The sequence below is a fragment of the Pongo abelii genome, chromosome 5 (genome assembly GCF_028885655.2).
Source record: "Pongo abelii isolate AG06213 chromosome 5, NHGRI_mPonAbe1-v2.0_pri, whole genome shotgun sequence".
NCBI lineage: Eukaryota > Metazoa > Chordata > Mammalia > Primates > Hominidae > Pongo > Pongo abelii.
This window is the reverse complement of record NC_071990.2, coordinates 52,920,025-52,934,173: the sequence shown is the minus strand read 5'-3', so window position 1 is coordinate 52,934,173 and position 14,149 is coordinate 52,920,025. Positions and strand designations below refer to the sequence as shown.

The following is a 14,149-nucleotide window of genomic DNA, read 5'->3' as shown; positions in this document are numbered from 1 at the left end:
TGTATGAATGGGTGTATTTTAATTGTCTTTTAATTGTACGAATGCATGTATTTTCATACATCCATTTCATGAATGGGTATCATTTATTTTGTCAATCTCCTCACACTTTATTTTTTTATAAATAATGCTACAATACACGTTCTTCCATATACATTTTTAGAGTTCCCAAAGTATATTTCCAGGTAAAAGATATGAGATATATCTATATCTATATGTCATAATATAAACTATATTATGTATGTGTCCTATCATATACATCCAATATCATATATTATAAACAATATGATTTATAATATATATAGATATAGATATATATTATATATTTTATATATATATATTTTGAGACAGACTCTCACTCATTCTGTTGCCCAGGCTGGAGTGCAATGGCATGATCTTGGCTCACTGCAACCTCCATCTCCCAGGTTCAAGTGATTCCCGTACCTCAGCCTCCCGAGTAGCTGGGATTACAGGTGTGCACCACCACACTCGGCTAATTTTTGTATTTTTAGTAGAGACAAGGTTTCACCACATTGGCCAGGCTGGTCTAGAACTCCTGATTTCAAGGGATCCGCCTGCCCTGGCCTCCCAAAGTGCTAGATTACAGGCATGAGCCACTGTGCCCGGCCAGAAAATATATATTTTATTTACTTATAAAAATAAAATGCCTATTTTATTTTTTTCAAAATAAAATAGACAACAAATTGCCTTTCAGAAAGTTTACCCTGATTGGCTTTCCTATAAACAGTATATGAAAATTCCCATTTCTTCATATAGGGCAAACACTGGATATTGTGAATCTTTTAAAATTGAACAGATCCAAAAACATCATTATTTTCATTCTATTTCATTGATTATCAGTTAGATTGAGGGTCTTTTCATAATTTGTTTGTCATTTGTATTTCTTCTTTTGTGAACTACTGTATTACATATACTTTGTCCATTATTTATCGAATATTTGCATAGAAGTCTTTTTTTCTTAAATTTCTACCTCAAAAAATTAGTTTTCTCACCACACTAAGAAGTACTATCTGATTACCTGTTTTACCGGAGGTAGTTCCTGCTTGCTCACATCAATACGTGGTAAATCAGTGATTCCAAACTTCTCTTTGTAATACCGTCGAGTAAATGGATCACAATCATAAATGAAGAAAGTTCTCCCAAGCATAGTGAGTGATTTCCCAACAATGAAGTCTTTAGCAGTATACCATTCCAACACTTCTTGGTCAGAGATTTCTAGCACACACTGAGGGAAGTTCTCTAATATAAGATGGTGTTAGAGAGAAAAGAAAAAGGAATGAGTGTGTCAAGAAAGACAACACACAACAGCCAGGCATTCTTGAGAACCTGAGGGAGTGCAGTCTTTTGCTCTGGTCAAGAGTCAGGGTCTCCCCTACATTCCCACTAGAACACTTGGCTGTGTATTTCCATCTGTTGATAGGACACATACATAATACAGTTTTTGAGAAGTCTCTCTCCCATATTCAACTCAAACTATCACTATAAATCACTAATTTTAGCAAATTAATGCTTAAAATAAATCACTACAGGAGGAAAGAACAAATGTCCTTCTATAAGTATAAAGTCTTAGGTCCAGGAAAGATCCAAGTCATTTAGCTCAAATTCCCACCCATTTATCCATTCATCCAACAATTACTAGTGACCATCTATATCATGTACTAGGTGCACTGCTAAATACTGGGATTATGATAATTAACACTGTAGACACAATTCCTGACTTCATGGAGAAAATATTCTGTTTGGGGAGACAGACACTAAAAAATTATATAAATAATGGTTTCATTTCAGGTTGTAATCACTGCTATTAGGACAGGGGGCAGGGACAGTCAACGAGATGATGACAATAATCCATTCATGTGGGAATAAATAACTTCCAAATGTAGAATCAATCTTGCATTTGTGGAATAATTCCAGTCTTGTCTTACTGTTTCATGAGAACTAAGGATTAACTTGTTTAAGATTGATTACCTGCAGCCTGGCATCCAAGGAAATCTTAAGAGTCAATCAGTTCTAGCAGAGTGCCACATCTTATAGTTGTAACCACAAAGCTTTGGCACAGAACCCTGATGACAAGGGGGATGAAAAGTAGGCTGATGTTCTCCTAACTAGTAATTACTGGATTGAAAAACTGGAATAAGGCTAAGTTTCTGCTATAACAGGCATAAAAGTTTGAACTCCAGCCCTTGATCATGGCGAAGGAGGGCCTGGTATTTCCCTAATAATGCATCTTATTAATAACAGCTCTATACTCCAAAGGATCTGTCTCCCTATGTCTATTCCCAACCCTACTACCTCCCTTTGAGCTTCCCCAGGAAGTGATGGGCAATGGGGGACATAGCTTGTGATTATATGAACTTCCCTTAGTATACAATATTCCAGGAGATCTGGTATATATGTGTGTGCTGTCCAGCCATCTGCCTTTGTTTGCCCAACAGATTATTTTTTCATATAATGCTGGATCAGGTTTACTGATATCTTGTTTAGGATTTTTGCATATATCTTCTTAAGTGAGAATCACTGTAGTTTTTCTTTCTCATGGTGACTTTGGTTTCACTGGCCTTTTTAAATGAAAGAATTAAGAAGTTCTTCTCTCTAAAAGGGTTTGTGTTAAGCTTAGAATTACTTGTTCTTTAAATGTTTGTCAAAAATCATGTGTAAGATTATCTGGATCTGCTGGATTTTTGGTGGGAAATGTTTAAACTAAATCTATTTCTTTAATGGTTGAAGATATTTGGTTTTCTATTTCTTCATAAACAAGTTATAGTTTTTTAAAACTTTGCTCATTTTGGCCAGGCACAGTGGCTCACACCTGTAATCTCAGCACTTTGGGAGGCCGAGGCGGGCAGATCAAAACCATGCTGGCTAACACGGTGAAACCCTGTCTCTACTAAAAATACAAAAAAAAAATTAGCTGGGCGTGGTGGCGGGCACCTGTAGTCCCAGCTACTCAGGAGGCTGAGGCGGGAGAATGGTGTGAACCCGGGAGGCGGAGCTTGCAGTGAGCAGAAATGAGGCCACTGCACTCCAGCCTGGGCAACAGAGCGAGACTCCGTCTCAAAGACAAAAACAAACAAAACAAAACAAACAAAAACAAAAAAACACAAACAAAACAAAAAAAAACTTTGCTCATTTTACCTAAGTTTTTAAATTTATTGGCATAAAGTTGTATTATTATTTTATTTTATGTTTAATGGCTATGGCACTTTAAAGAATGCTGTTTTTTTTTTTTTTTTTTGAGACAGTCTTGCTCTGTTGCCCAACCTGGAGTGCATTGGCACGATCTCTGCTCACTGCAAACTCTACCTTCCGGGTTCAAGCAATTCTCCTGCCTCAGCCTCCCAAGTAGCTAGGACTACAGGCGTGTGTCACCATGCTGGGCTAATTTTTGCATTTTTAGTAGAAATGGAGTTTCACACCGCATTAGCCAGGCTGGTCTCGAACTCCTGAGCTCAAGTGATCTGCCTGCCTTGGCCTCCCAAAGTGCTGGGATTACAGGTGTGAGCCACCACGTCCAGCCACTTCTTTCATTTTTAATATTGTGTATATGTGCCTTCTTTTGTTTATCCCTTCATAAATCTTGTCTATAGTTTGTTACTTTATTAGTCCTTTCAAGGAGATGACTTTTGACTTGACAAATCTTCTCTGTTACCTTTGTTTTCAATTTCATTATTTTCAGGCTCTTATTTTATGATTTCCTTCTTTTAATTTCTTAATATTTTAATTTTTTAATTCTTTAGATTTCTAACTTTTTAAGAAATATGCCTAACTTGTCATCTTTCTTCTTTCTTAAGTAAGCATTTAAAGCGATATATTTATATTTTCCTCCAAGTACCTCTTTTTTTTTTAGAGTTTTAAGAGTTTTTGCTACCATTCAGTTCTAGGTATTTTCTGACAATATATTTTTTGACTCATGGGTTATTTGAAAATACGTTTTTCAGTTTCCAAATACATGGTTGTTTTCATGTTATATTTCCAAAATTGACTTCTAACTTAATTTTGTTGAAAATTGGGTGTTGGGTAAGTATATATATATATTTATTAAATGAATAATAATATTATTCAAGTCTTATACATGTTTATTGGTTTGTCTTTTTGATCTAACAACTATTGAAAGAAATGTTTTAATGGCTCCCACTATTACAGTGTATTTTTCCAGTCTCATTGAATAATGGTGCTATAGATTTTTCTTATATTTTGAACCCATGTTATTACTGCATTCAAGTTTAGAATTATTATATTTTCCTAGTAAATAAAATATTCTTGCAATAGGTAATGATCCTCTTCATCTCAATCAAAGCTTTTTGCCCAAATGTCTATTTGTATTATACTAATATAGCTTCATCAGTTGTTTTATACCTCATCCGTTTCTTTTGCTATTTATTTGTCTTTTTAAAGATATTTGCCTATATCTTAAGTATGTTTTTAAAAACGCTTTTATATATTGTTCATGGGAGGGTAAATGAGTTCAACCACCATGGAAAGCAGTGTGGTGATTCCTCAAAGACCTAAAAACAGAACTACCCATTCGACCCAGCAATCATATTACTGGGTATATCCCCAAAGGAATATAAATCATTGTATCATAAAGAAATGCAAGTGTATGATCACTGCAGCACTATTCACAATAGCAAAGACACAGAATCAACCTAAATGCCCATCAATGACAGATTGAATAAAGAAAATGTGGTATATATACACCATGGAATACTATGCAGCCATAAAAAAGAATGAGATCATGTCCTGTGCAGGAACATGGTTCAGCTGAAAGCCATTATCTTTAGCAAACTAATGCAGGAACAGAAAATCAAGTACCACATTTCTCACTTATAAGTGGAAGCTAAATGATGAGAGCACATGGACACATGGGAGGGAACAATACACACTGGGGTCTATTGGAGGGTGAAGGGTGGCAAGAGGGAGAAGATCAGGAAAAATAACTGATGGGTGTTACACTTAATACCTGGGAGACAAAATAATCTGTACAACAAACCTGCATGACACAAGTTCACTCATAAAACAAACCTGCACATGTACCCCTGAACTTAAAATAAAAGTTAAAAAAAATTTTTCAAAACTTGTTATATATTTAATCCTACCACCCTTTCCTATGCTATTACTGTAATACATTTCAGTTCTACTTTGATATTTTTAACTCCCACAAATTCAATATTGTTCTTTTAATTTGTAAGTTAATGATTATTTAGATTTATCCTACTTTGCTATTTTCTTTATTCACGACTTTTTGTATCTTAGACTTTACTTCTGCATTCATTTTCTTTCCACTTGAAGTATACTCCAGAATTTTCCCAGTAAGGGTCTGCTGTTAGTAAAATCTGTTTTGTTTGCCTGGAAATGTATTTCACCGTCTTCCTGAAAGACAGTTTCTCTAGACATTAAATTCTATTTTTTTCTCAGCACTCTGAAGATATTATTTTACTGTCTTCTGGTAATCACTGTTGCTACAGAAGTCAGTTGTCATTCTAACTTCCATCTGGTATGGGTTACCTTTTTCTTTGGAGCTGCTTTCATGATCTTTTTGAATCTAGTGTTCTTACATTTGTCTATGACATATCTAGATAGGAATGTATATTTTTACAACTTTACTGAGGTGTAATTGACTACAATAAGCTGCACATTTTTGGAGTATACAATTTTGATGTTGCTTGACATATGTATTTACCCATGAAACCATCATTACAATCAAAATAATAAACATCCAATCACATCCAAAAGTCTTCCCATGACCTTTTATAATCTAACTCTCCTCACCATCCTCATGCAATCACTGATCTATTTTGCTTATTTATATTGTATTTTCAATAATTTTACACCAATGGAATTATATGGCATGTATTTTTGTCTGAATTCATTCTCTTAGCATAGTTACTTTGAGATTCATTCATGTTGTTTCATACATCAATAATTGTTTTATTTTTTAGTAGTATTCCAAAGTACTGATATACAATAATTGTTTACTCACTAACTGTTGACAGACATTTGCATTCTTTCCAACTTTTGGCTATTATTAAAAAAGCTGTCATAAACATTCACATAAGTTTCTGTGTGGACATATGTTTTCCTTTCTCTTGGCAAATACCCAAGAAAAGAATGGCTGGTTTGTATGGTAGATATATGTGCAATTTTAACAAACTGTCAGCTGGGCACGGTGGCTCATGCCTGTAATCTCAGCACTTTGGGAGGCCGAGGCGGGTGGATCACGAGGTCAGGAGATCGAGACCATCCTGGCTAACACGGTGAAACCCCGTCTCTACTAAAAATACAAAAAATTAGCCGGGTATAGTGGCGGGAGCCTGTAGTCCCAGCTACTTGGGAGGCTGAGGCAGGAGAATGGTGTGAACCCAGGAGGCAGAGCTTGCAGTGAGCCAAGACCACGCCACTGCACTCCAGCCTGGGCGACAAAGCGAGACTCCGTCTCAAACAAACAAACAAACAAACAAACAAAAAAACCTGTCACGCTATTTTTCAAAGTGGTTATTTCAGTTTACCTTCCACTAGCAGTGTGTGAAATTTTCAGCTGCTTCACATCCTTGTCAACACTTGGTATGGTATGGTCAGTTTTTTTAATTTTGGACGTGCTAGTGGGTATACAGTTGTATCTTACATGGTTTTAATTTGCATTTCTCTAATAAGTAACTATGGTAAATATCTTTTTGTGTGCTAACTTGTCATACATGCATGCTTTTGGTGAGGTATCTATTTTAATCCTTTACCTATTTTTTATTTGGGTTGTTTTACTAAGTTTTAAGAGCCACTTTATATATCCTATGACAAGTACCTTGTCAAATATGTTTTACAAATATTTTTCCCAATCTTTAGCTTTTCCTTTCACTTTCCTAACAGTGTCTTTTGAAAAGCAAAACTTTTATTATTTACGTATTTATTTTTAAATTTTAGACTCAGGGAGTACATGTACAGGTTGGTTGCACAGGTATATTGCATAATGCTGAAGTTTGAGCTATTGATTCTGTCACCCAAATAGTGAACACAGTACCTGATAGGTAGTTCTTCAACCCTTGTCCCTCTCCCTTACTTCTTCCTTTTGGAGTCCCCAGTGTCTATTGTTCCTGTCTTTGTGTCCATGTGTACCCAATGCTCTGTTTCTGTGTTAATTCACTTAGTATAATGGCCTCTACCTGCATCCATGTTGCTGCAAAGAATATGATTTTATTTTTTATGGCCATATAGTATTCCATGGTGTATATGTACCATTCACACATTTTCTTTATCCAATCCACCAGTGATGGGCACCTGGGTTGATTCCATGTCTTTGCTATTGTGAACAGTGCTGCAATAAACATGAATGCAAGTATCTTTTGTATAGAACAATTTATTTTCTTTCGGGTATATACCCAATAATGGGATTGGTGTAGTTCTATTTTTGGATAAATCTCCAAACTACTTTCCTCAGGGGCTGAACTAGTTCACGTTCCTGCCAACAGTGTATAAGCATTCCCTTTTCTCTGCAACCTTGCCAACATCTGTTATTTTTTGACTTATTAATAATAGCCATTCTGACTGGTATGATTGCATCCCTCTGATGATTAGTGATGTTGGGCATTTTTAAAATGTTTGTTGTCCATTTGTATGTTTTCTTTTGAGAAGTGTCTGTTCATGTCCTTTGCCTACTTTTCAATGGGGTTATTTGTTTTTTTCTTGTTGATTTAAGTTCCTTATAGATTCTGGATATTAGACATTTGTCAAATGCATTGTTTCAAATATTTTCTCCCATTCTGTAGGCCGTTTCCTCTGTTGATAGTTTCTTTTGCTATGCACAAGCTCTTTAGTTTAATTAGGTCCCAATTGTCAATTTTTGTTTTTATTACATTTGCTTTTTTTTTCCCCTGCTCTGAGACAGGGTCTCACTCTGTCGCCCAGGTCTATGATCCATTGGGGGTTAACTTTTATGTATGGTGAGGTAAGGGTTGAAGTTTATTTAATTATTTACTTTTGCATACGCTATTGAATTGTTCCAGCACCTTTTGTTAAAAAGACAATCATTTCTCCACCAAATTGCTTTTTTACCTTTGTCAAAAATCAAATGACCTCATATGTGTGCATCTATTTCTGGACAATTTGTTCTATTTCATTGATCTGTATGTTGATCTCATCAGATTGTAAAGTCTTAGAGATATGGGGCTTATAGTAGTTTCAGATCTCCATTGCCTAGCATAGTGTTTCCTTCATCTATAAGGATGTTCGATTAATATTATTTGAATGACTGAGTGAGCCAATAAAGATGCACAGAAAGTGAGGAAAAACATTCAACTTTCTGGAACACTAAAGGTCTAAGGGGTGTTTAAGATTCATCTAAACAGGCAAGGGCAAGATCAAACTATGAAAGCCAGTCTGAAGGATAACTAACATATTTAGACTTTCAGAACCTGGTTCCTTGGGTTCAAGAGCTGAGTAGAAAGCTTTTGTTAAGCCAAAAAATGTCCTGTTTTGACATTACCTGCCACCTATTGGTAATATGCAATTGCCCTTGACAAAGAAATAACTTTCAGAATTTCTGATATTTTAACTCCATCCATTATAAATGTATAATTTTGATTTATCTTAGCTACTTAAAAGGAGGCCCTGGTTGAGAGGACTTTTGAAAGTTACTCCCATAATTTCCTATTACTGTCTAATACAAACTCTCTGCCTAGCCACCATCTCTTGGGCGCCCCCAAACATGCATACTTGTTCCTAATTCCCAACCTTTGCTCTTGTTCTTCTTTCTAGTGTGCTTTTTGTTCTCTGCCATTCTAAATCTGAGTCTAATCCCAGCTCTTCCACAAAGACTTCTTTAGTTTTTCAGGCCCACACCTTTCTCCTTCTGACCTCGGTCTGCATGACTTAACTAATTACATAATCAGATAATCTGGTATACTCATGTTATTACTTAACAGCTTTGTGTATTTTATATGCCTTGTCTTCTCAATGACACTAGAAATGACTGAAAGATAGGATTCTAGGAATGGGAGTTACATTTTGTCCTCCATGGCATTTAGCATGTGAAATCGTTCCCATAGCAGATTATTTACCTCTTATTTAATTGAATTTAATAAAAATCACCCATTGGATAAATGCCTTTGAGAGTCAATTAGACATCATTCTTTTAACATTACCATTCTAGTTAAAGGAATTATGTAGCTGATGGGAACATAGCCTTTTCTGTACGTCATGACTGATACCTTTTTTTTCTTTTTTTGAGATGGAGTCTTGCTCTGTTGCCCAGGCTGGAGTGAAGTGGCGCAATCTCCGCTCACTGCAGCCTCTGTCTCCCGGCTTCAAGCAATTCTCCTGCCTCAGCCTCCTAAGTAGCTGGGACTACAGGCACCTGCCACCATGCCCAGGTAATTTTTGTATTTTTTAGTAGAGAGGGGGTTTCACCATGTTGGCCAGACTGGTCTCGAACTCCTGACTTCAGGTGATCCTCCCACCTTGGCCTCCCAAAGTGATGGGATTATAGGCTTTAGCCACAGCGACCAGCCTGTTTCCTACTTTTTAAAAGAACCCTATATATGTCACCAGGCTGCCTCTCCATGCAACTTTGATAAAAAATTTTTAATTGGGAAATTATAGAAGAGGATAATTATATATTAAGTTTTCAATATAGGTCACATTGATAAGGCAGAGACAAACCTGGAATCTGTCATTTAAAGGGATTTAGTTTCAGTGAGACTTTTCATGCCACCCTGAATATATTCCTATTCATTTTCTTTATCTATTGTAAATCTAATGTTTGTTAGCTCCTAACTGCATGGATTTCAGGCTTGTTTAAGCATTCTGAAAGGCCAAAATTAGTATATTAGTCCCATTGTCATTGAACTCTAAGACAGTTCTGTAGAGAACTGATTATAAGAATATGTATAGTAGGTAGAAGCCAAACTATGTTGAACTAGGGCACAGATCCAGTTGTTTCTACTTGAGAATACAAGCTGAATTAGCAGTTATTTTCATTTTTTAAAAAAAAATATATAATATAAACTTTCCTAATTCTAAAATGATGACAGTTTTCACTCCCTTTTATCCTTTTCCCCAATCTCATTCTCCTCTCCTCACATGCAATCATTCTAATGCAGCTATGTGACTGAATGTGTCCTATGTATACTATGTTTTGCATGTGTTATGGCATTATACATCTAATTTTATGTATTTTTTCCTACACAGCACTATGTTTTTAAGATCCATCCACTTGCTTTCTGTGTACATCTTGTTTACTGCTTCTAACTACTGTATATTAATCAAAATGTACCTTCACTACATTTTGCTTATCCATTCTCTCGATGGAAACCTCCAACTCCTTGCCCACAAATAATACTGCATTTTTCATAAAAAAGCACTGTGCAAGCGAAGCAATACGTACAGACACGTTGAATTTAGCCTCAGACTACACGTTTATTTATAACCTCTAATGTAGACAAACTTCTTGCTCAGTACCTTTTTCTTTTTTTTTTTTCTTTTTTTTTTTTTTTTTTTTTTGAGATGGAATCTCACTCTGTCACCCAGGCTGGAGTGCAGTGGCGTGATCTTGGCTCACCGCAACCTCCACCTCCCGGGTTCAAACAATTCTCCTGCCTCAGCCTCCTGAGTAGCTGGGACTACAGGTGCACGCCACCAAGCCCAGCTAATTTTTTGTATTTTTAGTAGAGATGGGGTTTCACCATGTTAGCTAGAATGGTCTCGATCTCCTGACTTCATAATCCACCTGCCTTGGCCTCCCAAAGTGCTGGGATTACAGGCGTGAGCTACCGCGCCCGGCCCCAATACCTGAAATTTCTTATATCCTAATTCCCAAAAAATATAGTAAAAAGAAAAAAAAATCAATGAATACATTTACAGAATTCTATCAGCCACCCAAACATGAGAGCTGTCAGTCATTACATGTGACCAAGATGACATCATTCTAAGAGAAATGTAAAAACTACTAAGACAATAGCTAAAGCAAGCCTACTCATCCCAGGAAACAGTGAACAGCAGGTATTTGCTGCCATTTTGTTGCACTGCCACTCTCAAACATGGTAGGTAACTTTTTTCTTTTTCTTGAGATAGGATCTCACTCTGTTGCCCAGGCTGGAGTGCAGCACCACAATCACAGCTCACCACAGCCTCGACCTCCCAGGCTCAGATGATCCTCCCACCTCAGCCTCCCAAGTAGCTGGGAATACAGGTATGCAGCACCAAGCACGGCTAATTTTTGTATTTTTTGCAAAGAGGGGGTTTCATCACGTTGCCCAGGCTGGTCTCAAACTCTTGGGCTCAAGCAATCCACGCGCCTCAGTCTCCCAAAGTGCTGGGATTACAGGAGTGAGCCATCATGCCCAGCCCATGCTAGGTAATTTTAAACTAGCAAAGAATGAGCTGGGTTTGACACAATGGACCTCACCTCTATGAGTCACAGACATGCCTTTTCCAATCTCAAGTTAAACCACATAGAAACTTCTGGTTTAGGAAGCAGTTGAAGTGAGAAGCAAAGTCAGGAAAGCATATAAAGAAAAGCTAAGCTTTCATTCATATCCTTGAATGAAAACAAGCCTGTTTGAAAAGTGCATTAAAAATCTAATATTAAATTGTTTCAGTTCAGAAACCTTGCTCTGCTGCACTTTAAATAAATCTCCCCCTGTTGTTTTGGTTTTGTTTCCTTGACCTGGATACCAGACTGTCTTGGGGGCATGCCTGGACCAAGGGGCAAGTAAAGGAGGAAAGCTGTGGGAAGCCATTTTCTGAGCATCTAGGCAAAAATAGCTAGAGGCTTCCAAGTATAAACAAATTTTGCATACTGATTAAGTAACTCCTTTAAGAACCTAAAAACATCCCAAGTAACAGAGAATAAACTGAATCAAACATACTTGCATTTTCCACCAAAACTTTGGGCATACGCTGGCGGTTCATTAGGAGTGGGAAAGGATCTCTCCCGTCATTCCGTTCGTGGACCTCTCGAATTTCCACTGTATCATCCATAAGATAGTAATGAATGATGTAGGTCCGACATTCACCATACATGCTGTCTGTATCATCCCAGATCGCATAGAATCGAAGGACCTTTGAAGAATCCAAAGTAGTGACTCAAGAATCTTAAAAGTAGGGAGTTCAGCTCGGTTACTTTGGCAATTATGTATCAATGATTGAAAGATTAGCTGGAAAGACTATGAAGTAATTTCAGATGGGGTAAATTGAAAAAAAAAGAAATATTCATCAAACATACTAAAACATCTGAAATTATGTACTATATGTCAGCAGCTGGAAAGAATTAAATAATAGGATTATAAGTTTGTGCCAAAAAAGAAGAGCTCACTTTGATCCAAAATATTAGTCAGTGAAAGAGAAGCTAAATTAAAAGAGCAATGAAGTTCTTTACATAGTGGTATATATATATTAATAAAGGTACATGTGAATATGGTTTATATATAATTAGTATAGAAAAAATTTTTACTTATTAACCAGTCTTTTTTTGGTCCCATCAACACATAACTTCTAGCAATAATATAAACAAAATCTTTTTTCTTTTTTTTTGGCTAGGCTTCTTCAAATCGTGGGAATAAACATAATCTTTAAATATAAAATAATAACAGATATATGACTGATATGAACAAAATCCTTAAAAGACCATGCTAGTGCTAGTTTACATTTTCTGAACTAAAAGGGGTTAAATGTCTAAAGAAAAGGAGCAGCAAAGAAGCACTGAGGGTGATCTCTTCCTTTTCTTTCTCCCTTTAGTACAGAAAGGGAAGGATTTAAATCTGCTTATACACATCAGCTCACAAGGGAGAGGATTAGAAAGGTTGGAACAGAGTTGGAAAATGCTCAGAACATTCTGGACTCCAATATTAATGTAACATTTAACAAGGAAGCATCTGTAGTGGGGCTTCTGTAAAATTAAACATTTTAACATTAGAACCTACATATATGCATATTTTTGAAGTTTTCTAATAATTGATTTATGGTTTCGCAAAGGAGTCTATGAAATTAGCTCATTTTAAGGGAAAGAAATTGTCAATTGGAAACGTAAGGTGGGAAGCAGATGTAGCTCAGAAATTGTTTTGAGATTTAAATGTTTGGTGAGATTCACAAAACTACTCTGCAACTCCACAATCTTCTTTGGATCTCCATATGAAATGCAGGCATTCCTGTACCTGTAACCCTTGACAAAAGCAGAAAGACAGTACTGTGCCCAAACAGTTCAATTATAGCTGTAATGTTTCAAAACAGTTACCAATACAGCTACCCAAACCTTTTGCCAATAAACATAGGTCACATTTGGAAATAAGTAAGCCTACTGCGGTTCCTGTGTCACTTACCTGTTTGTCAAAGGTGAGAAATTGCTTGAGTTGATCAAAGTCTGATGGGGTGACATACTTACGAAGAGGCTGTTTTCGGAGTTCAGTGTAAGGATCAAGAGCCATCTTCTCTGGTGGATTTAATTCAATTCCTTGGCTTTCTAAAAATACCTAAATAATTGAAAGTTAACAATGTTCATCTTTCCTGGAGCTTTTTAGAGTAAGTTATAAACTGATGATATAAAAATAAGTGTATGGGCCAGGCACTGTGGCTCAGGCCTACAATCTCAGCATGGAAGGCTGAGTTAGGAGGACTCCTGAAATGCAGGAGTTCACAACCAGCCTGAGCAACATAGTGAGACCCTGTTTCTACAAAAACATTTAAAAGTTAGACTGGTTTGATGGCATTTGCCTGCAGTCCAGGCTACTCAGGAGGCTGAAGTGAGTGGCCTGCTTGAGCTCAGGAGGTCAAGGCTGCAGTGAGCCATGATCATGACACTGCACTCCAGCCTGCGTCACAGCAAGACCCTGCCTCAAATAAAGAAAAAAAGAAAGAAAAAGTATAATAATGATTTATATGCCATTGCTCAAGTTAAACATTGGTTTGCTGCTTGAGCACATGTAAGCTGTATTAAGTCTCCAACCGAGCCAACTCCATAATGCAGGTAATAATTGAGAGTTACCTGAAGTATTTTATATTGTTATATTGCTAGGTATTTGCTAAGCTAGTTGGGTGGCACGATGGCAAAATAACTGTTTTCAAATAATTTAAATCAATCAAATTTAGTTAGGTGCCTATAACAGAGTAAGTCTTAGGATTGCTTACTTTCATATATCTGGAACCTAAC

The 14,149-nt window shown here is 36.6% G+C and overlaps 1 protein-coding gene across 4 annotated transcripts in view; it reads right to left on the bottom strand.

Moving 5' to 3' along the window:
• The window catches only part of EFHC1 (EF-hand domain containing 1), a 71,257-nt gene that overhangs the window by 25,387 nt on the left and 31,721 nt on the right, over positions 1–14,149 (bottom strand). For all 4 annotated transcript variants that reach the window (XM_054557632.2, XM_054557631.2, XM_009241953.4 and 1 more), the window contains 3 exons: positions 13,323–13,472; positions 11,874–12,066; positions 1,037–1,257 (listed from right to left, as the gene is read on the bottom strand). In XM_054557632.2, the coding sequence (XP_054413607.2) occupies positions 1,037–1,257; positions 11,874–12,066; positions 13,323–13,472 (564 nt within the window). The remainder of the gene's footprint in view (positions 1–1,036; positions 1,258–11,873; positions 12,067–13,322; positions 13,473–14,149) is intronic.